The 26,015-nt window shown below is 45.0% G+C and overlaps 1 protein-coding gene and 1 long non-coding RNA gene across 2 annotated transcripts in view; both read right to left on the reverse strand.

The window, feature by feature from the left end:
- Positions 1–7,535, reverse strand: part of NHSL2 (NHS like 2) — a 105,441-nt gene extending 97,906 nt beyond the window's left edge. The window contains exon 1 of the mRNA XM_079962319.1: positions 7,241–7,535. Coding sequence (XP_079818445.1) covers positions 7,241–7,520 — 280 coding nt within the window. The 5' untranslated portion in view covers positions 7,521–7,535. The remainder of the gene's footprint in view (positions 1–7,240) is intronic.
- Positions 7,536–22,810: 15,275 nt separating this feature from the next.
- LOC307207773 lies at positions 22,811–24,314 on the reverse strand. The gene is made up of 2 exons (XR_013834832.1): positions 24,103–24,314; positions 22,811–23,046 (listed from the first exon to the last, which is right to left on the reverse strand). It is a non-coding gene; the product is annotated as an uncharacterized lncRNA (long non-coding RNA).
- Between the last annotated feature and the right edge of the window lie 1,701 nt (positions 24,315–26,015).

The following is a 26,015-nucleotide window of genomic DNA, read 5'->3' on the forward strand; positions in this document are numbered from 1 at the left end:
TGTCCTACATGCTTTGCAGTCTTTGTATCATTTTATTCTCTAACTGCCCTGTGGAATTGCTTGACATTGTTCCCATTCTACAGATGGATCCTCTCCAATCCAGCTCCCTGTCTCCACATGGCTGACTTCACAGTTTTGCAGCGGACTGTGTATGCAGGCTCAGGGGAATAAGGAATTCACTTTCCCATTTCCTGTAGTTCATTCCCAGACTCCAACAATTTAAAAATCTCCTCCAGTTTGTTTCCAAAGCCGCAGTCCAAATCTGGAAACTCATCCACTCTCTGCCCTGTGTGAAAACAGTTCCTTCCTGTATGTTGGATCCAATCTTAAATGGTGTTCTTTCTTTAGATTTCACTTTTGCTCCCACTCATAACTTCCTGAATCTGAAAACCTATGAATCAACCCAAACCTCTTACACCCCTATATTCCAGAAAAGCAAAAGGGAGGATCCAATCACAAGAGCAGACATTTGGCCTTATACATGCACAGCCCAGCCTGAGCCATGGCACATCACTGCTTGTTTCCAGAAATAATTTATAACATCCAGGTTTCAATCAAACAGAGCCGGCCCTACCATTAGGCAAGATGTGGGGAACCTTTGGCCCTCCAAATGCTGCTGAACAGCAAGTCCCATCAGCTCCAGCAAGCATAGCCAATGATGGGCATTGTAACATTCCAGCAATAATCTGGAGGACAAAAGATTCCCTACACCTGGTCTTTAGACCCCGTTCCCTCCGAGGCCTGTTTCCGTCATTCCCACCTTGTCTAGGAGACCTATTTTGTCTAAAAAAACCCACTTCCATTTGCTCCATCAGTAGGAATCTCTTTGGTAGAGCTGTAGAGTTCCTCTGTTCTTGGTGTGTGGGGGGGGGTAGCTATCTCATTTGGGGACAACCTGAGGTAGCCAAGCCAGGAGCTTGAGGGCTTCGCGTCCTGGTTGGCCCCTGCCATGTCGTACACCAATGGAGGCTGGGACTGAAGGTCCGCATCTATGCATTTGAATGAGCCTCCAGACATCCTCTTGCCAACTAGACATTTTGGAGAGAAGGACCGCAAATGTGGCCCCACCTTGGCCCCATTCTGAGCATCCTTCCCAGCCAATCTGTTTCTTAGTGTTTCTAATCTTTCCAAAATTTCAGCTTGGGCTGAATGACCAAAATCGGCTTATTAGAGCATTTTCTTCTGTAGGGAAAATGTCCTTTCGCTCGCTCATAGGGTATTGCGAGTCGTATAGGGATGTGCCTTTCCTTTTTTATTTTGGTGACTCTTGTTTATGATGGTCAAGCTGGACCTTTTGAGGTCAGTTTTCCTTTTTAGATTTTTTCTGATCCTCATTTGCCATTGGCTTGTTGCCCTTGGCATCAAAGAGGGAGATCTTTGGTACCCTATTTTCGAAAAATCTTAGTATTACTATCCTTTCCTTTATGAGTAGATGTCTTGCTCTGTGGATAAGGTTGGTCAGGTTTTGATCATGGAAGATGATCATTGCTTGTACCGAGTGACCATCATAGTATAAATACTCTATAGAAGCTGTATCAGTTGGCTTTACTACACCTGGCTGTGTATCATTTAAGATGTTCAAGAGATGCTTTATGCAATCTATCCGTGGGACGAAGCTCTTCGGTTTTGGGTAGTTGGCGAATACAAGTTTTTGGGGAATTAATATTGCCATTTGGTATCCTTCCAGGGCTCTGGGAAGTTACTTCCATCATTACGTTTGTTTCAGAACTCTGGTTCGAGTTTTCCTTCCTAGATATAGACTGGGGCTTTGCCTAAGTCCAGCCCTGCCCAAACTTCATGGAGGAAGGAGGGTTTTCAGCTCTAAGGCTCATTTCAAGGCAAGTTTTTGCTTTATAACCAACCCTCAGTACTTGTTTTTATCCCTCTCTTCTATTTTACTTTTTAACTTCTTTTACTGCTTCCTCTAGTGCTGTGTCTTGTTGTTTTAACATTGTTTTATCTCGTTATTTTACTGCTCTAACTCCCCCATATTGCAAGGCTGCAAGAAGCTGGGCCAGGCTGGGTTGAGCACTTCACCAGGCACTGCTGAACGAAAGGTCATGTCAAACTTTATAAGATACAAGCTATAAATTAAGGAAGATAAACACCCTAATTGTCAGAGTTGCTGGTGAGCCCAAGTGGCAGATACAGTGAACCCTGAAAGTGTTTTTTTTTTTTACTGCTGAATGGCACTGACTGGCCCTGCAAATTCAAGGCCAATGTATTTGGAGATAATTGACTTCAGCAAACCGTTGATAACCAACTATATTTACTATGGTATTTACTAGAAAGAAATGCAAAGACCTGGGAATCATGCCAGTTCCGTTAATCAGTTCCCCAGAACCCCAAAGGAGGCAGAGTAAAATTACAATGGTACCTCGGGTTACATACGCTTCAGATTACAGACTCCGCTAACCCAGATATATTACCTCGGGTTAAGAACTTTGCTTCAGGATGAGAACAGAAATCGTGCGGCGGTGGCACAGCGGCAACAGGAGGCCCCATTAGATAAAGTGGTGCTTCGGGTTAAGAACAGTTTCAGGTTAAGAACGGACCTCCAGAACGAATTAAGTACTTAACCCGAGGTACCACTGTACTCATTATTTTCTCCAAAAGGAAGAGAGAAAGAGGGACCTGAACGGGTTAATCTTAGATGAGGTTATTCCTCCACCTTCCACTGTGCTGGATTGGTCAGCTCAGCTCAAAGAGCTCCGACAAGATCCCGAGAAGTTTTTGAATGCTGGAAATTCAAATTGGCTGCCGCCATTTTAAAAAATGGCTATCTTTCAGGGACTGAAGATGACCTCCAGCAACTACATCTACAAGAAACACTGACAGAATGTTTCTGTGCTTCATTTAGCAGCTCATATTATTGAAGAACTGCAGTGTTTAATTGTAACTCTGTGAGGGGTAAACTATAGTTCCCAGGATTCTTCGAGGAAGCCATGATTTTTAAAGTGGTATAAATGTGGGGCCAGGGTTATGTCACAAAATTGTTTCGAATTACTTGCTTAGTTTCATGAATTTTTGATCAAAAATATTTTGGTGCAAGAAGATTGATCATGACCAAAATAACAGCAGCATTAAAGGTATAAGTGATGGGAAATCCAATTGCGCACTCTAGTACATTTTAAAATACAGTGGTACCTTGGTTCTCAAATGCCTTGGTACTCAAAGAACTTGGAACCCAAACACTGTAAACCCGGTAGTAAGTGTTCTGGTTTGCGAACTTTTTTCAGAAGCCGAACATGCTCCATTCTGAGTGTTAGGCTTCCAATTTGAATGCCACACTTCCGATTTGAGTGTTATGCTGAGGTCTGTTTGTTTTTGCTATTTATTTTGCATTTTTGTTTTTGCGGCTCTTTTTGTTTTGTTTTTGTGACTGGGTGAAACCCAGTTCAGCTACTGAATATATTGATTGTGTGACTGCAGTACATTGTTTATTACTTTCATTTTATGGATCAATGGTCTCGTTAGATAGTAAAATTCATGTTAAATTGCTGTTTTAGGGGTTGTTTTTAAAAGTCTGGAACGGATTAATCCATTTTGCATTACTTTCTATGGGAAAGTGCACCTTGGATTTGGAACGCTTTGGTTTTGGAATGGACTTTCGGAATGGATTAAGTTTGAGAACCAAGGTACCACTGTACACTTGGCATAGTTTGTTCAATACTGGAATAATGCTAAGTCACAAGAAAATGCTTTTTGGTCTACAGAATAAAAGCTCATGCCTAAAAGATGCTTTTGGCTCACTCTTGACATGCTGGGGGGGGGGCAGCCCAGAGCAGATGGAGAAGCAAATGGCAACGGCAGGAGAGCTTGCTGGGCACTGTCAGAACAGTTGAAAACACCCTGCAGTTACACTGGAACTGTTCTCCAAGAAGGCATACTTTTTAAAGGGTCCTTTAAAAAAACACACCTTTGCTGAGAAATCTGAAACACAAGCCCCATGATTCTTTTTCAAACCCCTCTGGTCAGAAAACCCAGTGGAAAACATACCAGAAACCAACAACAGATTGAGGGGAAGGGGGAGGGGAATAGACAACAAACTGTAAATTACACAATCAGTTGGAGGGGTTTTATAAGATCATCTTGCCAGTGGCGTAGCGTGGGGGGTGCAGGGGGGCCGGCCGCACCGGGCGCAACACCTGGGGGTTAGGGTTAGGGGGCGCAAATCCACGGGTTAGGGGGCGCAAATCTACGGGTTAGGGGGTGCAAATTACTTGCCTTGCCCCGGGTGCTGACAACCCACGCTACGCCACTGCGTCTTGCCAACCTCTGCTAGAGTTCCCCCAGCAGACGGCTCTCTAGCTTCTGGCTGGAGACCTTCAGCAAGGGACACCCTTAGGCAATTGGTTCCACTGTCAAATTCCTCTTGATATATTTCCTAACGTTCAACCAGAATCTACCTTTCCATAGCTTAAGCTCAATAGATGTTGTTTTGTCCTCTGAGGAATAAGAATACAAGGCTATGAACACATTAGTGGTTTAAAACACAGCAAGGTCATTTCTCCCTACTGCATTTTAGATCTCATTTGGCACCCTGCTGTACACACCAGAGAAAAGCAGGTGGTCACCTGATGCCCATTACCTCTCCCCTTACAACCCCCCTCCCCAAAACTCCTATCACAAAGCCTTCACCTGAGCATATGCTGCCACCCACGCAAGTGCAATGGCTGTGAAGGGAACATGGCTTAAGCTATCCTTTCAGGTAAGATGCTGGTTTGAGAAGAAAAAGTATCATGCAACAATATTTCTCCAGAAACTACAGGGTAGCTTTAATCTGAGCTTTTGAAGCTGAGATCTTTCTTTGTCTGCATCTGTGCTGGAATTGTTTTAAGCTTAAGATGTTTTACATATTACTGGCCACTCTGGGCTCCTTTCAGAGGAAGGGTGGGTTATAAATTTACTATTTTATTATTTTATTATTAATATCATGAGTAACATCAGAGCCGGCAAAGCCATTAGGCAGGGTGAAGCTACTGCTTCAGGCAGCAGAAGCCCCCCCCCCCCAATACCCATGGGAGAAGCCCGCTGCCATCACAGTGCTGATTTTGGGGGCAAGAGCATGTCCGTTTTGGGCAATATCTCACCTGAAATTGTGCAAGATCTTCCCATTTTTCCACAAGTGGTGAAACGGGACACATCAGCCCTGTGTAACATGTAAAGGTAAAGGTAAATGTACCCCTTACCGTTAGGTTCAGTCGCGGACGACTCTGGGGTTGCGGCGCTCATCTCGCTCTATAAGCCAAGGGAGCCAGCGTTTGTCCGCAGACAGCTTCCAGGTCATGTAGCCAGCATGACTAAGCCACTTCTGGCAAAACCAGAGCAGCGTACGGAAACACCATTTACCTTCCTGCCGGAGTGGTACCTGTTTATCTACTTGCACTTTGACATGCTTTTGAACTGCTAGGTTGGGAGGAACAGGGACCGAGCAACAGGAGCTCACCTCCTCACGGGGATTCGAACCACCAGCCTTCTGATCGGCAAGTCCTAGGCTCAGTGGTTTAACCCTTGTGTAACATGTACGTGGATTCAGATGCTAACAGCGGGAGTGCATTGGAGCCAGAGTAGAAGTCCAATATGTAAACAGTCCACGTTTTCCCTTCTCCGGGCTAAACAGTTGCAGTTGCAGCCAGTTCCTTCAGCTCCCTTCCCCACAGGAGACATTTTCCTGCCTGTGGGCTTCTTGAAGTCATGTGCTGGACCACAGTGAGAACAGGAGGATGAACCAGATGTGCCTTTGGCCTGATCCAGCTGGGCTCTTCTTTCGTTCTTATATTCCCTACACCTGATCATTTTCACTGGCCTACTCCGAACCTGTTCCAATTTGTTTTCAGCATCTTAAAGTTTGGGACCCAGAACTGGGTGAGGCCTAAATACCAGATAAAGTTGGCTATTGAGGCCTAAATACCAGATAAAGTGGGCTATTACTTCCCCATGACTTAGAAACTATTGTTCTATTCACACATCATTATCCTGTTGCCTGGGGCCTTTGGATCCTGCCTCTCTACAGAAATGCCTGTGGATTAGCAGCTATTGCTATCAGCCAAGAAGGCACATAACTTCCCCCAAAGAATCCTGGGCGCTGTACTTTGTCAGGGGTTCTGCAAACTTGTAGCTCCATGAAAGGGTAAACTATAGTTCTCATTATTCTTTGGGGAAAGCCATGTGTTTCCAACATGCCAAATGTGTCAGAATCGCTGCTTTGCCAGCATCCCCCCCCCCCCGCAGGTGCATCTTGTTTCGAACCATTTTAAATTTTGTGCGTATCATCTTCTTCCAGCTACGTGACCTATCTTTAAAAATATAAGAAGAGCTCTGCTGAACCAGCCCAAATGCCTGTCTAGTGCAGCTTTCCATTATCACAATGGACAACCAGAAGTCTGTCCACAACCAGGTAAACATAAGCACTACGGCCTTTGACAATGCAGGTGGAGCGTGGCTGCGAAGTTGCAGCAAGCAAGCAGGGTCAGCAAAACCACCACCACTGTCATGTTAGCAAGCCCATCAGAAGCCTTTGCATTTCCAAACTAGGAAGAAAAAGCCGGGGAAAGAGACAATTCTTTTGCCTCTGAGCATGGGCAAAGGGCCTATTCTTTTTTTCATCACAGGATGTCCAGGACATAAATGGTGGATTTCAGAAAGGATTGAGACTGACATCTGACTCTTTTGAGAGTTAACCCCTTCCTTGACACCCCCACCCTCTGGGTCTGCAGAGAGATACTTGCACAGACTGGCTACCTACTCTACTCTACAGAATAGACCCCTCCATTCAAATGGCTGTGAAAGGACAAGTCCTCTATTTCAAGGAGTCCTCTGGTTGAAACACTGAGCTCCTGTCCGACCCCTGCTTTCTACGCAGGGCGCAAGGAAAGTGTGGATGAACCCACGGTCCGACTCAAGTCTGGTTTTATGATAAGAGAACTTAGGGAGGGAGAGAAGTATTGACGTTGCCCGTCACAGTGACTGCCACCCAGAGAGCACACCGGCCAGGCACAGGCAGGTCACCTGCTCGCAGTCTTCACCACTAGCGTAAGCTGCATTGCATTTGGGTGACGCCTTTCCTCTTTGAGTGGTGGTGGTGGTGGGGGGTAAGTAGCTGCCTTACAGCAAATCCCTCCCGCCTTCTCCGCCTTGGAAACAATCCGCGCGCCCTTCTAGGAGCGGCCCACGTGCTATTCCCAAAGAGCGCGGTGGCCCTGCCTCGACGGGGCGGGCGATGACTTTTCTTTCTTACCTGCCTCTCGAGACGCCCCGGGGCGGATTAGCCCGTGGACTCTGCAGAGGCGGCTTCGTAGCCGGTGGGCGCGGCGGGCCAGCTCCAGCAAGCGACCCTCTAGGTCCGCGAGCAACGCCGCCGAGTGTCCGCAGAGATCGGCCAGCTGCCGGAGCAGCGCCAGCGTCGCCAGGCCGCACACGTCGTGGAGCTGGGCCAGCGGCAGAGCAGCCAAGCGAGGGGCGACGGCAGCGGAGGGGAGCAGCCGGCGAGGTTCCACCGTGCGCTTCCAGAAGGGCATCTTGTTGCCCTGGTTGCCCTCCGGAGAGGAGCCGCTGCTGTCCGGCCGACCCTCGGAGTGGATCTGCTGCTTGGAGGTCGGTCGGCGCCAGGCTGCTGCTGCTTTTCTAGACAAGGAGGAAGCTGACGGCCGCTCCTCCGACGGGGCCTCACAGGAGCTCAACGGTTCCTCCTCTGCTTGCCCGGGACTTTGAGGCAGTAGAAGTCCAGTTCTCCTGAGCTGCTTCCCGAGCCTGACCAGCCTGGGGAACGCCTCGCCTCGACGGGGAACCCCGAGGAGGAGCTGCTAGTATAACCCCAAGGGATTAGAAGGGGCGGCTCTCCTATTTTCCCGAGCAGATTTATTTTGGAACCGGCCGACTGTCGGTGGTAGCAGACTTAGCAAGAGAGAAGCGAGATGCTGTACTGACATCATCAGTTTGGTTTTGCAGCCTCAGTTCGTGAGTTGCTCTCTCAGGCCCACCCTGAGAGCGCGACCGTCCCCTTGCCGGAGCTCAGAGCCAGCCGGATCCGATGCTATGTCACTTCAGAAAAAAGTCCTCCTTGAATGGGGCTCCACTCCGGTCAGGATGGCGAAGCCTTACTGGGCGCGTGTTCCTCACACACGAATGCCAAACCGAGTGTACATTAATGGATGGGTGGGGGAATTCTCCTCTGTTTGGCTTTCCGCCCCGCGTGAAGAGCAACGTGCTCAAGAAAACGTGCACAGTTCCACCACCAGATAGTTATACTTCTCCCATTGTTTTCACCGGGAGAGTTAGTTAAAACACCTGCGCTTTTGCCAAAGGCAAACATGAGAGTGGTACAGAGAGAGGTGTTATTTTCATCAGAAGAGAAGTGTTAGGCTCCCATGCATTCCGTTCCTGGTCCTGCACCCCTTCGCTCACTACTTGCACTTCACATTCAAGGACACATTAACTTAGGTTTGACTGCAAACTGTTTACACTTCACCTGAGACTATAAGTCCGTGTTCACATTAAAACCTTAGGGTGCAGAGAAGTTGTCCGCCACCCAATGCTTGCTAGCCTTTCAGATTATTATGATTTCATTAGTGTCCGATTGGTTTCTGTTTGTGTAGATAGTGTTGATGGGGCAGGGATACTTTTACCCTATGCAAAGGTGTTCACACCTTGGTTACAGGTGAATTAGGAAGAGCTTAAGGACGCCTGCCAATGTTAAGCTCGTTTTAGAAAGTAATATTTTATAGCAAAATACAGGATACATAATGTGTTTTGAATAACATCATGTGAAAGCTTAACCCAGCACTGGAAGCATTGTGATTGTACAGTAAATGTGAGTGTGGACACAGCCTAAATAAATACCATTGACCCAAGTTGGACTAAATGCTGAGTAAAGATGCACAGGACTGAGCTGTGTGTGAGTGTGTGCGCGGAAAACAACTATAGGGTTGCACTCTGTCACCTCAGCTTTTGGCTGAAGGCAGACTGGGAAGCTGTGGTGGGAAAGATGTGTGAACATAACTTCCCCTTAAGATCTGTCCCCGCCCCCAACTGCAGAAAAGAAGCTAGAAACCCTCTTGAGGATTCCTTCCTAGAAACTGTAGGCATCTTTAATTTGAAGAAGAACGCCCCACTGTAATCAATGAACTATTATTCCTAAGGAAGTATATATCTGATTGCAGAAACATGGCATTTCCAAACTCCTAAAGTTCTTATATTTCTTCCCCCTCTAAAACAAAAAAGAGCTAGTAGGATTTTCAGAGTTTGTCTACCCTGGAATTTAATGTGTATTTGTAGCTATTTGCACTCCCATTTAATTTGTGTCATTCACATGACGTTACCCTCAGATAACACCAATCTCGATACTTTGTCAATTCAGATTTTACCTGATGCAGGGATAATCCAATAAATTAGAGAAAAGCATCTTGAACACACTACTCTCATTTGTTTCCATGGCTTTCAGTGAGTGGATCAAATGTCACTTATAACTGATGTATTGAGCAGCAATCTGAAAAGTATGGTACGTGCTGAGAATTTACAAATGCTCTCATTTCTTTTCCAGCATGCTAGTAAGGGCAGGGCAGGAGCTCAGATAAGCACACTTTTGATCCCTTAAAGGTAAAGGTACCCCTGACCATTAGGTCCAGTCACGGATGACTCTGGGGTTGTAGTGCTCATCTCGCTTTATTGTCCGAGGGAGCCTTCGTACAGCTTCCAGGCCAGCATGCGGCCAGCATGACTAAGCCGCTTCTGGCGAACCAGAGCAGCACATGGAAACACCGTTTACCTTCCCGCCAGAGGGGTACCTATTTATCTACTTGCACTTTTACGTGCTTTCTAACTGCTAGGTTGGCAGGAGCTGGGACTGAGCAATGGGAGCTCACCCCGTCGCGGGGATTCGAACCACCGACTTTCTGATCGGGAAGCCCTAGGCCTAGGCTCAGTGGTTTAACCCACAGCGCCACCTGCAGAAAAGTTGCAGAAAACAGTACAAGTAAATATACAATGACTGGTATACAATTGCCTGACTACAGTATGTGCTTTAGCACACTTCTTGAGTGGAGAGTGTGTTTTTATATATTTTAAAAGAAAAAGACAAGGTGCATGCACAGCTCTCTCTTTTTTTGCACACATGCCCTGCCAGTACTTAATTGGCTTCATAGAATCAACAACCAAGAAGGCAGCAGACACAAAGGAGAATGCCTGCTGATATGAACGGGAAAGAATGGAGTTGCTTCTTGTACACAAATTCAAATACATATTAGTGTCAACTACTCCGGTCTAATTTGAATGGTGGGGGAAATGGTTCAACATGGTCAAAATGGTCAAATGTGGAGCAGCAATAAAAAGTTAAAACTTCTCTCTCACACACACTACCTGCTGGGTGCTCACCTGCCCCCTGGAGTGAAAATGCTCTAATGTTGAAAACCATCTTTGTTTTTAGACAAAATTATATGGTAGAAGGAACACTGTAATTCCCCAGAACCTGCTACCTTTCCTCATTCAGCAGGCACTTCCAGGCAGTCACCATTTTTCATTGGGATTCAGTCACATACTGGCAAATTAAAGTGGCACAACTAAAGTTTATTTAAAGCACTTAATGTAACAAACCCACCCACCTGAACTGGGACTTTTGGCAACAAGAAGGTGATGGAGGAGATGCACTGACTGAATGTTCAATAGATGACATCATCTGAGCTCCCCACAAATGTGCGAACAAGGATGAATGTTCAATAGACGGGACATCTGCGAGTAGCCACTATAGTAGTGAATTTTGCATGTGAGCCTACTCGCACAGCCCTGTCCTAACTGGGTGTGTATGTGTGTGCTGTGCTCTTTCTTAGCTGTAGCACATTGTTATGTGAGCAGGTGTTAACACAAAACGTACCATCATTTGCACATACTCTGGTAACACCAGATCCTTGATATATCTCAAAAGCATACATAATGGGACTGCTGATGGGTCATAAGATGAACTTCATTTACTATTACACTTCAGAAAAATAACTATTTTAGGGCAGGGCCATGTCAGCATTTGGTGCTTTGCAGTTCTATACTATATTATCAGTTCTCTATACAGTATACAAGTTTCTAACAGGTGAAGTACTTATTGAGCATCCATCCTGATCTGCTTGCACAAAGCTTATGCAGGGGTTAGATTATGCCCAGACTTGATTGAGGATTCCCACCCCCACCCCCAATTTGTTTCCAGGGAGCTAATGCATCAATTATCACCCATTCTGATTTGCTTTTGTGCTATTTCTGCACCTTCCTAATAATCATTTATTCATCACACACTTTTCAGAGCATTTTCCCATTGCTTTCCTGACATCAAAAAGTCCATTAAAAAAAAAGGATTTGCTGCACTAAGCTGATAGAGCACTTTTAATATGCTTTAATTGTGCAAGCCTAAATATCTGGTATGCACTTGAATCCCTCCCACAAAATATTGACCACCTGGAGGCTTGCAGGTGTCAAATACCAGCAAGCTATCAATTTATAAAAGCTTTCCTTGAGATTCATGCTCACAGTTTGTTGCTGGATACGTTGACAGGTCCAGTTCCTAATGTCTGTGGGGATATATTGTCCCAATTCCTTATCCTACGAATATGAATAGGCATAGTCTTCATAATGATGCTATATACTTTAATCACTATTTTTTTGGTTTCTGTTCTTTCGTCATTCTGTTATTTCTGAAAGACTGCTGTATTTCCTTATCAGGCAATAGGCCTGACTTGAAAATATTGGAGCAAATAATAACATTGCCCTATTCTGTTACTTACTTCTTCATTGGATTTGAAAACACCTGTAATCTTCAAGGGCAGTGAATTCCAGTAAGTAGGTGCCACAACCCAAAAGGCTGATTCCTATGTTATGTGATACAGATCTTCTGATAAGATGGTATCTACAAGAAGCCCTCATCTGCAAAGTGCAGTGATCAGTTGGGTCTGCAAGGGGTGAGGGAGAATCTTTCAGATATCCTTGTCCCAAGCTGTATAAGGCTTTTCATACCAAAACCAGCACCTTGAACTTAGCCCAGTATTTCTGCTCCAAGTGTCGGATTTGTCAGATTGTTCAAAATCTTTTATCTGCCATTCTTTAGTTAAGCTACTTTCTGAAGAATGAAACATCCCGCTTCATTTTTAAAGACTCCCATTTTGGTAATTTCAGGAGGCATGTTTAAAAAAACTCAAAAACTTGTGCACATAGGAGCCAACTCCTAAGGGCTGTGGGGGCTTCAGCCCCCCCATAACATATTTGAGGAGGATACCGCCCAAAGTGGATGTGCATTGCCATTCAAATAGTATGTGTGCACTGTGTCATGTGATCAATTATGCAGGGTGGGTCTCTGCTCCCGGAATCTTTTGTTCAAGTTGGCGCCCCTGCTTGTTCAGTATGACAGTTAAATATAGCATGCTGCCTAATTTATGTAACTTCAGTAAATTATTTAATTGTCTGTTTCCAAATTGCATATTACCATACCTTCATTCTATTAGTTGAATAAGACACAATAATGCGCGCGCGCGCGCACACACACACACACACACACACACACACAAACATATTGTTGGGGTATAATGTTCTGCACCACCTCCACTGAAGACCCCAGGTGTAAATATGTGTACAATAAGCCATATTTCTTCGAGACACTAGCCTCTGCTGTGCCCTGATTTTCCCAACGTAAACACAACCCTGTGTGAGCACCTGGAACTTCTTGGATCTTGCTATGACTCAACGGAGATTGTGAGTGGTACACAACCTTTGTAACTTTGTATTATTTATGTGTACTTGCTTGCTGTATGCTTTGTACTTGTAGTATGCTTTGATAAATGAGTAAAAAGGCTACAACAGAGCATGTGCAAAGTACTTCTCTCTCTCTCTCTCTCTCTCTCTCTCTCTCAGTACAGTTCCCAATGCTCACAATTAACCCTCATGGCCACAATGCTTTGATAATTTTGTGATGATTTTTAGCAGGTTTTGTCACATTGGCTCAAGCAGCCATATGGCTGCTGCTGCTGCAATGGGCACATCCGGAAATGTGAGTGTGCATCTGATTTTAGCACTTTAGTGCCTCTGCACAAGTTGCATTTGTGACTGAGGGTGCCCGTCAAGAGCTGCATGGCCTGAGAGCCAATGCAATGTCAGAGTGTTGATGAGGACTGGGTTCAAATCACCACTCAGCCATGCGGTCATTAGGTGACCTTGGGCTAGCCATTACAGGTTAAGAACTTAATTTGCTCTGGAGGTCCATTCTTAACCTGAAACTGTTCTTAACCTGAGGAACCACTTTAGCTAATGGGGCCTCCTGCTGCCGCCGCTGTGCAATTTCTGTTCTCATCCTGAAGCAAAGTTCTTAACCAGAGGTACTATTTCTGGGTTAGCGGAGTCTGTAACCTGAAGCGCCTGTAACCTGAGGTACCACTGTATTTCTCATTCTTTTTTTTTTTAATAATAATTTTTATTAATTTTCCAATTTTAAGACAAAACAACAACAACAACATAAAAAAATCAACCAATACAGAGAAACACACAAATATAAATTCTTAACCTCATTTTCATAAGCCTCCTTTCTCGGACTTGTATTTCTCATTCTAACCTTCTTCATCACTCCCTCTGTGTGCCCCTTGAGCCCTCTGAAATTGGCTGGGGGGAGGGGGGAGGTGTTCAGAAAAACCCCAGAACTTGCATGGGAGTCAGCTCCTAGCAGCCAAGGGGTCTTTGCCTTCCCCATAAAATAGTTGAGGGGGCTATCCCCCCCAAAATAAGTTGATGGACGTTGCCATTCAAATGGTGTGTGTGCACCGCATCACGTGATTGATTGTGTGGGGGCCCCAATATTTTATTCAAGTTGGCTCCCCTGCCCAGTGTAGGGCAAGGAGAGCAGGGGATTGTTCCACCTGGCAAACGGAAACGCTTGCTCAGACAAAATGATGAGAAGAGCGCAGCATTGAATTCCGCCCATAGTAATTAAAGTTGACTTCAGATTGAGACTGTGCAGCTAAAAGCATTACTGAGGAAATGTGGGTGCCACATTATGAGGTAATTCTGTGAAGGGTGGTACTGTGATCTAAACCACTGAGCCTCTTGGGCTTGCTGATCAGAAGGTTGGTGGTTCAAATCCCCACGACGGGGTGAGCTCCCATTGCTCGGTCCCTACTCCTGCCCACCTAGCAGTTCGAAAGCACATCAAAGTGCAAGTAGATAAATAGGTGGCGCTCTGGTGGGAAGGTAAACAGAGTTTCCGTGCGCTGCTGTGGTTCATCAGAAGCAGCTTAGTCATGCTGGCCACGTGACCCAGAAACTGTCTGCGCACAAACACCGGCTTCCTTGGCCTATAGAGCGAGATGAGCGTGCAACCCCAGAGTCGTCCGCAACCAGGGAAGATTCTGGAGCAGATCATTAAGCAAACAGTCTGTGAGCACCTAGAAAGGAATACTGTGATCACCAATAGTCGGCATGGATTTCTGAAAAATAAGTCATGTCAGACTAATCTGATCTTGTTTTTTGACAGAATTACAAGCCTGGTAGATGAAGGGAACGCAGTGGATGTAACCTACCTTGATTTCAGCAAGGCATTTGACAAGGTGCCCCATGATATTCTTGTAAAGAAGCTGGTAAAATGCGGACTTGACTATGCTACCACTCAGTGGATTTGTAACTGGCTGACTGACCGAACCCAAAGGGTGCTCATCAATGGTTCCTCTTCATCCTGGAGAAGAGTGACTAGTGGGGTGCCACAGGGTTCTGTCTTGGGCCCGGTCTCATTCAACATCTTTATCAACGACTTGGATGATGGACTCAAGGGCATCCTGATCAAATTTGCAGATGACACCAAACTGGGAGGGGTGGCTAACACCCCAGAGGACAGGATCACACTTCAAAATGACCTTGACAGATTAGAGAACTGGGCCAAAACAAACAAGATGAATTTTAACAGGGAGAAATGTAAAGTATTGCACTTGGGCAAAAAAATGAGAGGCACAAATACAAGATGGGTGACACCTGGCTTGAGAGCAGTACATGTGAAAAGGATCTAGGAGTCTTGGTTGACCACAAACTTGACATGAGCCAACAGTGTGACGTGGCAGCTAAAAAAGCCAATGCAATTCTGGGCTGCATCAATAGGAGTATAGCATCTAGATCAAGGGAAGTAATAGTGCCACTGTATTCTGCTCTGGTCAGACCTCACCTGGAGTACTGTGTCCAGTTCTGGGCACCACAGTTCAAGAAGGACACTGACAAACTGGAACGTGTCCAGAGGAGGGCAACCAAAATGGTCAAAGGCCTGGAAACGATGCCTTATGAGGAACGGCTAAGGGAGCTGGGCATGTTTAGCCTGGAGAAGAGGAGGTTAAGGGGTGATATGATAGCCATGTTCAAATATATAAAAGGAATGTCACATAGAGGAGGGAGAAAGGTTGTTTTCTGCTGCTCCAGAGAAGCGGACACGGAGCAATGGCTCCAAACTACAAGAAAGAAGATTCCACCTAAACATTAGGAAGAACTTCCTGACAGTAAGAGCTGTTTGACAGTGGAATTTGCTGCCAAGGAGTGTGGTGGAGTCTCCTTCTTTGGAGGTCTTTAAGCAGAGGCTTGACAACCATATGTCAGGAGTGCTCTGATGGTGTTTCCTGCTTGGCAGGGGGTTGGACTCGATGGCCCTTGTGGTCTCTTCCAACTCTATGATTCTATGATTCTATGGACCTAAAGGTCAGGGGTACCTTTACTTTTACCTTTACCACCAGTTAGCACTTTGTATGTGCTCAGAATTCGAAGTCCCTTTTTGTTCTTCTTTCTGCTGTCTTTCAGATAGGAGGTGTCGATGGGGGCCTGTCCTCTTATACTCCTTAAAGCACCAAGCACATTCATGGTGATACACAAATACTAAGCGAAAAACAACAGTGGCCTGGTTTCTTTTCACATTTCCTAACCTCAGCGTGGCGGGGGAGGGCGGTGTTGGTATAGGGGGAGGGCAGTGGTGGTATATCATTTCAATAGGTCCTTCCACTGCTATTTCTGCTGGATCCTTCCTTTTCCTCCACATCCAGCCACCTGCAGGTTGACTTCCAGCGTGATACTTTTAGAACAATGCATACTCGGGAGACAAAAATGTAATCTTCCAGTGCACAAAGTGAAATGAAATGAGAGGGCAATGGTTATAATTTATTGAACAGTTTTAGATTGCCGTCTGCTGGCCATTAATATTAAGGCAAGTGGTACCTTGGGTTAAGAACTTAATTTGTTCCGGAGGTCCGTTCTTAACCTGAAACTGTTCTAAACCTGAGGTGCCACTTTAGCTAATGGGGCCTCCTGCTGCTGCCATGCTTCCGAAGCACAATTTCTGTTCTCATCTTGAAGCACAATTCTTAACCCGAGGTACTATTTCTGGGTTAGTGGAGTCTGTAACCTGAAGCGTCTGTAACCTGAAGTGTCTGTAACCCGAGGTACCACTGTATCCCAAACAGCCTGGCTGGCTAGCTGAGAGCTGAAGCAGAACACCCCCCCCCCTTTATCTCATTATTCACATGATTAGGGATTAGGAAGAAATTCAGTTAAGTTCACATTGAAAGGCGAATCTATCTAGGGGCTCATGCAGACTTCATTTTGTGGTGTGTTTCTAGGAACAGGTCCCATACCTTCCAACATTCCTCAGACGAAAATAGGGACATTTTTCACTCCACCTCCCAACAGACCCTCCTCAACCACCAACACTTCACCAATGCCACCAACACTTCACCAATGTAACATGCACACACATCCTCCACCATTGTGAATCCATGAAATCTCCTAAACAGGTGACAGTCAAATACTAATAATGATAGCTTTGATTTCAGCACTTAGAGGCCTAGGGCAAGGGTACCTGGCTCCCCCACACCCTGCAAACACCTGCAAGGTGTTGCTAGTAGGATAAAAAGCTCTCAACAGCTTGGGACTGGTTTACTTGTGGGATCAACTTGCCCGATGTATGCCCACTGAACCACTTCAGTCTGTGGAACTGGCACTGGTATGGATGTCACACAATGCTAATTCCACGCTTGTAATAAATACATCTTTTTGAGTGGCAGCACCTACACTTTGGAACTCCCTACCCATTGAATTAGACACACACCTTCGCTGCACGCTTTTCAGTGCCTGCTTAAAGCAGTTTTTGTTTAGGCAAGGCTATCCAGACCTATAGAAGTTACATATATTTTATTTCTTTTTTAGCTACTGTTGGTTTTACTCATCTTTTGAATATTTTAAAATATCTAATTTTCTTTTTCTTTAAAAAAAACACTTTAACATCTTATTTTATATTTTTGTAAACAGCTAAAAGGTTTTTTTTTATAGAAGCAGTATATATGTGCATGTGTGTGTTTTAAATAAATAAAATAAAAAATACATCTCCAAGTGAATTCAATGCCTGCACTGAGAATTTATATTGCAGTAGTAAATTTGAATTTTACCCAAAACTATCACCCATCTAGGGACGCAGGTGGTGCTGTGGGTTAAACCACAGAGCCTAGGGCTTGCCGATCAGAAGATCGGCAGTTTGAATCCCCGTGCCGGGGTGAGTTCCCATTGCTTGGTCCTTGCTCCTGCCAACCTAGCAGTTCAAAAGCATGTCAAAGTGCAAGTAGATAAATAGGTACCGCTCCAGCGGGAAGGTAAACGACGTTTCCGTGTGCTGCTCTGGTTTGCCAGAAGCAGCTTAGTCATGCTGGCCACATGACCCAGAAGTTGTACGCCGGCTCCCTCGGCCAATAAAGCAAGATGAGTGCTGCCACCCCAGAGTCGGTCACGACTGGACCTAATGGTCAGGGGTCCCTTTACCTTAACCTATCACCTATCTATTCCTCAAGGCAGATCTTATGAAGAATAATTTGAATTATTCTGCACCAATAATTAAACATGCTAACATGCAGTAGGCCAGAAATCTCTTCAACACTTTACTCTAGTTAAATAAACAGGGTAGATTGTAATACATCTAAAAACATACACAGAAGGTGCTTTTCACTGTTGTGATGTTTACAAGGCCCTGAATTTCTGCACCCAAAATTAGCATTGCTCTAAAGGCATTTAAAATTGGGCAAATTGATCCCATGAGCTTAAATTCTGAGAGTCTATTTAAGGCAATTTAAATATGCAAGCAACTGGTTTCTGTAGAAAAACTGTATACCAAGACAGCAGTACAATTTCACCTGCTCTATTTCTTTAGAGCATTTACCATTTGTGCAAAGTTTTTTCTCTTACCAAAGACCACTACTTTGGATTTAGCACCATTAATATCTAGAATCGGTTTTGTACAGAAAGCAATAAATGTCTCAATAACTTTCTCATGCCGTCTTAAGATGTCAAAAATAAAATAATATCATCAACACAAAGTAGTACATTTACAAGTCTGTCCAGAATCTTGGGCGTATGGATTTTTTTATACGAATGTAGAACTATATTTTTTCATATAAAAATGAAAAGACAATGGATTTAAAATCCAGCCTTGTTGAACTCATTTACATGCAGGAAGCTCTGCAAGAACACATCTCCAGCCTGTTTGAACTGTCAAACATGTTTCTACACAAAGCACCCTTATTTTAGAAAGGAAGTCTCAAATCAATATTTGCTTTTAAAAAATAATTCCTCCTAGAGACAACTTCTATTTATAGAATCAAAACTGCACTTAAATCAATAAATGCAGCCGGGCTGCCTTTTGCCGTATATTAGTTATAAAGTGGAATACTGTAAAACAATCATCTTGCTATTTTGGAGTCAAGCCTGCTGTTCAACATACAGGATTCTCTTCTGCCCGGGTCAGTAATACTTGAAGGACATTCTTCACATCGTGTTTAGATGATTTATCAGTTAGGCTGATTTGTCTGTAATTTCTAGGATCTTGAGAGTTCTTAAGTGTTGGTACAATGCGGCCTGCCAGGAGTGGGCAGCATGGAGATCCACTCCCCTGACCTCTGGTCGTTTGTGTCTCTGTTGCTTACCAGGAAGTAGAGAGCAATTGTCAAGGTGGTGGCAAGGTGCGAACACAGCAGCAGAACCAATCCTGTTCTCCTGCTGCTGCTTTTGCAACCCCCTGCTTCCTCATACTAAGTAGCAGCAATGTGACCGACTGGAGGTTAGTTGAGTGGTGGTACCCTACCATGCTGCCCACGACTGGTCCTGACTCATTCAAGAACCCTCGTCAAGAAGAGAAGAACCCTCTGTTTGGCACTCCAGTTCCTTTCCTACAACTAGTTAAGTCTGTGTGTTGGGAGTGAAAAAATACAGTAGCTGCTTCCAAAAACCCAGATCTCCAACAGGTGGAAGAATAATGAATTGCACCCCCTTATTTAGAAATTCCCTATGGTGGGGTGCGCTCCCGCTGCTCGGTCCCAGCGCCTGCCAACCTAGCAGTTCGAAAGCACCTCCGCTTACCAGCGGGAAGGTAAACGACGTTTCCGTGTGCGGCTCTGGCTCGCCAGAGCAGCGATGTCACGCTGGCCACGTGACCCGGAAGTGTCTCCGGACAGCGCTGGCCCCTGGCCTCTTAAGTGAGATGGGCGCACAACCCCAGAGTCTGTCAAGACTGGCCCGTACGGGCAGGGGTACCTTTACCTTTACCTTTTAGGGCTTAAACCCACAACCCTGATATCAAGAGTCTCACGCTCTACCAACGGAGCTATGCACTGTTATTGCATTAATCTGTTGCAGAATTCACCTGCAAAAACACACCAGTGTGGTGGGATTTTTTTTATTATTATCTGATCCCACTCACTCTCAGGCATTAACCTGAGATGCCATTTAAAGTGTGTAAACGTAAGTGCACTTGAATCCCTCCTGCAAAATACTGACAGTCTGCACTCTGAGTTTATGGGTCATTTTGAGGAATCTTTGGAAAAGGACAAATTGCTGGATGACCTGATGCAAGAGGTAGATCTCTGAGCTGTCTCACAACTTACCAAATATAAAGGAGGAAGTGATAATTAATCAATGGAGACAAACAAAGTGAGTGACTTACCAACTGAGGGGTGATTCATTATGATAATGAAGGACCTGGAACTTGTTAAAAACCTTTTTGTCTGAATGTAAGGAGCTGTTCACTACACAAATGGAAAGTTGTAAAAATAAGGGTTTGTGCATGGATCAGGAGGAGACTCTTCCCAAGACAAGCTGCTGATTTATAAATCCTCCGACAAATGTCTACAAAAGAGTTGATGGGAGGAAGGGGAGTAGCAAGGGGGGAAACATTTAAAAAATGTAAAGAAGGATGAAAAATAATCACAGCACTATAAGAAAATTATGTTGGGGGAAAAAACATTTAAAATCTGTTAGAGGGAACTCCAAATTCTGGTGAACAGAAGCAGTTTAGAAAAGAGAAAAGGGAAGATAAGAGAGAATAAAACCAGAGTCCAGAAATATGGACAGGCCTTATCTGTGTGTGCTTGATAAAAATCTGGAGACACAAATGCAGGATCCTTGGACATGTGCATTTCTGGGAAGTAACTCAAGGAGTAAACAGAAAGGTTCAATTGCAGGGCACAAAAGATCTGGAACGTGCCAGAGGGAAGGTGTATGCAGTTCTGCAGCCTATGTGGTGAGGCACAGCCACCCTCCTGAGACTAAGGTCATGGCAACTTACCTGGATGGTGCAAGCAAGCGCTGAAATGGAAAGAATCAACATATACCAAGCATTTGCAGGAGGTCGTCTACAACTCCAAGGAAAGCATTCTTTTAGGCTCCTTCTTATTATTATCTTTCTCCCTCTAGAAGCGCAGAATGAGTTTTTAGAGAGACTTGGAATCCAGGGGAATCATTTACATACAGCTGCAACTTGGGTTTGGATTTGGTGGCCAAAGATAAGCTATTACACGGGCAGAGTTTAAATGCTGTGTCAACATACTTTATTTTTTGCATCTATCCTTCCTCAAAGACTCCAGGGCAGCTTCCAGGACCCTCCAGTTGTAGCTGGACTGCACCTCCCACCAGCCTGTGTATGCATCATGCATCCAAAGCTCATTTTAAGCACACCCCCACAAGAATCCTGGGAACTGTAGTTTGCTCAGGGTGCTGGGAATTGTAGTTTTGTAATGGGTAAATTATGCTTCTCAGTATTCCAGTGAGCTTCATGGCTGAGTCGGGATCTGAATCTAGCTGTCACTCTAAATCAGGTATCTGATTCCTTTTCTTTTCAATTTTTCTTTGGCTAGCAATATTTTTTGCAAAGGCTTCTGTTTTGAATTCACATAGACAATGCCTATTAATGTGAGTGGTTCCTTGGGATGTCAGAGAAGGACAGAAATCTAAATGGGAGTGGAAATTGCTGATGTTGACCTATTCATCTCGCCTCCAGAACGGAAACCAATCCAGCAAATATGATCAGTATTTGCTGTAGTTGTTGCTTTCAGTCCCCAAATGACACATAATAAATTACTTTTACCCACATTTGTGTTGCTTTCCCTTTGAAATGAATGGGATGGAATAACGTAATGACAACCTAAGTTATGTAATTAATTATGGAAATCGTGTAGGTTGTGTAATTTTGCCCCATCGGACAGCAAGACAAATTATATAATTTTTGGTGGAATACAAACTGCAGCAGAACGGAAATAGCTCTGCATGCAACAACTGTGGAAAAGGAAACAAAGCCTTCTCAGTATTTGAAAACTGGTGTATCCATGCAAGAGCATTATGCTGGTTTCTACTTGCAGAGAAAAGAAAGGAAAACCTTATGTTATAAAAGCAGCAGCCTCTTCCACAGCTCAGTGCAAGACAGACGACCAAGCCTCAGTGAAATGTGATCACTGTTCCTGCGTCTGGGGCCCAGGCAGGAACAGCACCCTTTGCTGCAGCCTGCTTTGAGCACTACTTTGATTTTCTCTCATTAGCATGCGGAAGGGAGAGAAGTGTCACTCAATGGTGATCAATCAGTGTCAGTTCTGCTTATGGTGATTGAATGCAAGTCAAGTGAGCACCTGGGTCCCACAGGCTTTTTTTAAAGCACGATGAGCGCATTTAGAGGTTGGAGCACTGCATGGTGTGCCACGTGGGGCTCCCCTTGAGGAATGCTGACACGCTTCGACAGCGAGACCGCAGGAGCACATTACACTGATGGGCCAATATTTGCATTAGCCTCAGACAGGCACCAGTGAGAGAACTGGTTTTGATTTGCTAAAAGCTTAAATCAGGGGTGAGGAGCCTTTGGCCCATGGGCCAAATCTGGCCTGGCACAGGTCCTGATTTGGCTCGTGATGTGCTTTCCTCCAAACAACGACCCACCTTCCCTTCAACTGATATAATATGTGATGGCAGAGATGCAGCGGAAAGTCAGGGTGAGGGGGGTTTACTCAAGCCGCTGATCAACAGTTGATGGTCAATGACTTCCTGCAAGGAACCCCATTGCACAGCTGATCCCTGTGGTCCACAGGCTGCACTATAGTTCCCAAGCACCCAACATTTAACTGGTTGTCGGGTGTTTGGGAAATACTGCACAGAGGACAGGTTGTCAAAGTTGGCCTGCACCAACGCCTAGTCTAAATGATTGGCACCTGACTATTGGCAGAGTACCTGCTTTGCATGCAGAATGTCCTTGGTTCAATCCCTGACATCTCTAGTAGGACCTGAAGCCTTGGGAAGCTGCTGCCAGTCAGTGTACACAATATTGACCTTCTCTGACAAGGCAGCATCCTTTGTTCTTCTTTCCACCGTCTGTAAGGGTAGCATCAGACAGAGTGCCTATGTGGAAGTAACTGCAGCCAGCTCATCCATGCAAATAACTGGTTATGAAAGGAATCTAATCACATCAGTAAGGAAATGCCTGGAGGTGGAGACTCGCAGAAGATTGCACTTCCTATGCCACAATTGGGGGGGGGGACCTGTATCTTCGAAGTTCCGTAATATTTCAGGGTACCTACATTTCACACAGAGAAATTCACCTTCTACCTGATCAATCTCTGTGTCCATTAACCAGATCAGCCTCTTTCCATCCTGATGCCATCAGCTCTGACTGACAGGTGGTTCAGCAGGGTTTCAAGAGGAGGCCTTTCTCAGCAGTTGCTACTGATATTTCATTCTGACTCAAGATGGCAGGAATGGGAGCTTCTGCATGGAAAAGGTAAAAGGTAAAGGATCCCTGCATGGTTAAGTCCAGTTAAGGGCGACTATGGGGTTGCAGCGCTCATCTCGCTTTCAGGCCGAGGGAGCCAGCGTTTGTCCACAGACAGCTTTCCGGGTCATGTGGCCAGCATGACTAAACTGCTTCTGGCACAATGGAACACCATGATGGAAACCAGAGGTCACGGAAATGCCGTTTCCCTTCCCGCCACAGTGGTACCTATTTATCTACTTGCACTGGCATGCTTTCGAAATCCTAGGTTGGCAGGAGCTGGGACAGAGCAACAGGAGCTTACTCCATTGCGGGGATTCAAACCACTGACCTTCTGATCAGCAAGCTCAAGAGGCTCAGTGGTTTAGACTACAGCACCACCCGCATCCCATACCACATCCCATACTGATCAGTTTCCCTAAACTTTCACGTTATAATTTTGCTGCAGGTTTTTTTCCCCATGGGAAACTTGTATTTCAGTTTCGAAGGTTTACTGGCCTGGCAATCCAATGAAGTTAAAATTATGTCCTCTTTAGGTATTGCTTCTCCCATGGCAAGAGGAAGAACAGGGATGTGCTGACTAGTTCTGCACTCTTTGGTGCACTGTTCTAATTCATGCAGGGAACCTCAATAAATACAGCAGACTCTCCACTGCAGACATTTGTCCTCCAATACAGGAATCCGGGTAGGAGGAAGAATCAAACAGGGAGATTGGGGAGATCACGACCACCCTCCTCCCTGCCAGCTTCTGCTGCCTCCCCCACAATCACCCAGCAAAACCTCTTGTGAACAGCACTGACTGCTGTTGTTACAAAAAAGCAGCCTGGAGTAACCTTTTTTTGGGAAGATTGGCATTACTGTTTGGTTCTCAGAGGATGTTTGAATGGATATTCCTGTACCGGCCAGTAGGTGGTGCTGGTCATCTATTCACGAAATCACCTTGCGCATTTCACAAACAGGTTTTTTGGGGGAGATTAAGGGTTTCCCCCGACGTACCATATGTAGTTGCCGTTTGAGCCAACATTTTATGGTGGGAATTCGTAGTTCTGTACCTGTGGTCGCACGTAGCGGCTATTAGAGAGTTGTGTTTTGATTCCTACACGAGTGGTTGCTTGTGTCTGAACTGAGAAAAGTTCTGTGGCTGTAGGCACACCGCTCAGGTACCCAGGTATTCCTCCAGCCAGTAAACGTCAGCATTATGAGTATGCACGCAAGGATAGCCTTTCTATATCTGTTTTCCCTGTTTGTATTTAATGCCCAGTGCTCTAAGAGGAACAGAGTGTTTGTCCGAGCTATGGCAAACCTGGTTATTGTGATGTAATTCTGTCTGCAGATAACGCTTGCTATCGTGAGCAGTGCTTTGATCTAGTTGCCGTCGCCTTTGTCTGCCACATCTCTCCTCTGAACTGAGCTCGCAAACTGACAGCCCAGACCAGTGAGAGGGAAGTAGCATGAAACAGGTGTTTCCAAAACACACCCACCAATCCAAAAACAAAAAACAAAAACAAAAAACCAACCAGGACAGTGTTTGTATACATGCCACTCAAATGAAAGCACTGAGGATCCATTCCAGATCTTTCACAAAATTTGGATTTTTTGGTGCTAGAAGAAAAAGCTGCTTTTTTATTTTTTTAAATCACATTATTCCAGATTATTATATTAATAAACATGACAGCGTACCAGAAAGAAAACCTGGGGGAAAACAGCAGCTATACCACTCTTAATGGTAATAATAATAATTTTTTTTTATACCCTGCCCATCTGGTAAGTGTGGAAAAGTCCACTGGCTATGTTTTATATCTCAAAACAGTGACAAAAGCATATTCTATGAGTTTTATTCAGACCTGTAGTGCATAAAACCACTCTGTGGAAAAAATGGCAATGTTCAAGCTTTTTTTTTTTTTAAGGTGGGGGGAATCAAACATTCAAACTCTTTTTGGCCACAACGTATCTTGAATTGCACTTTAATGCAAAGTGTTTTATATTAATTTGAAGCTTGAGATATGTATTCTGGATGGTGTTGGGTATGTTTTTCAAATATTTCATAGGCAACCATTCCTGCTCTTGAGACTTGGAATGAAATTTTTGCAAACAGTGCAAAATTGGGCAGAACTTCATTCAGGATTTGAACCAACATCCGATGCATGAAATTTTTGTTTTGTTAAAAAGAAAAGAAAAGAAAATCCAGTTTTAAAACAGTTGAAATGTAAGAACATAATCCCATCAAAATAACACATATTCATTAAGCCCCGTTTTATTTTGGTGGGCATATTAAGCACATACTGAGATCCACATTGCCTTCTCCTTTGCCATCATAAGAAGAGCCCTGCTAAATCAAGCCAGAGGCTCTAGATCTAACCAGTGGCATAGCGTGGATTGTCAGCACCCGGGGCAAGGCAAGTAATTTGCGCCCCCTAACCCATGGATTTGTGCCCCCTAACCCGTGGATTTGCGCCCCCTAACCCTAACCCCCAGATGTTGCGCCCGGTGCGGCCGGGCCCCCCCCTGCACCCCCCACGCTACGCCACTGGATCTAACCCAATGCTCTCTTCTTCCAGATGCCTCTTTTGATTGGGAGCCCTCAATCAGCACCTGATCACAGCAGCACTCTCTGCACTTTCAGTTCCAGCAACTGGTATTCAAACCATACTGCCTCTGACAACAGAGAGAGCATAGCTGATAGCCTTATCTTCCATCAATAGAATGCATTGGAGCTTCACACTTTATTTACAGGATTTACTGCTACAATGTCATGGGCTGGTTGAACTCAGAGGAACGATGGGAGGATCCAGCTGGGAACCCCATGGGAAGAAGGGTCAGTACATGGGGACTGACGGTGGGACAACCATGTGTGATCAGAGGGAGAAGATTGGGAAGAGGACTTGTCCGAAGCTGAAGAAGGAACAGGGCTAAGTGAGCAGGGGGAGCCTGTGGTAGAGAGCAGTCTAGAAGCAGGAGAGTCAGA

The sequence above is a fragment of the Podarcis cretensis genome (genome assembly GCF_951804945.1).
Source record: "Podarcis cretensis genome assembly, chromosome: Z".
NCBI lineage: Eukaryota > Metazoa > Chordata > Lepidosauria > Squamata > Lacertidae > Podarcis > Podarcis cretensis.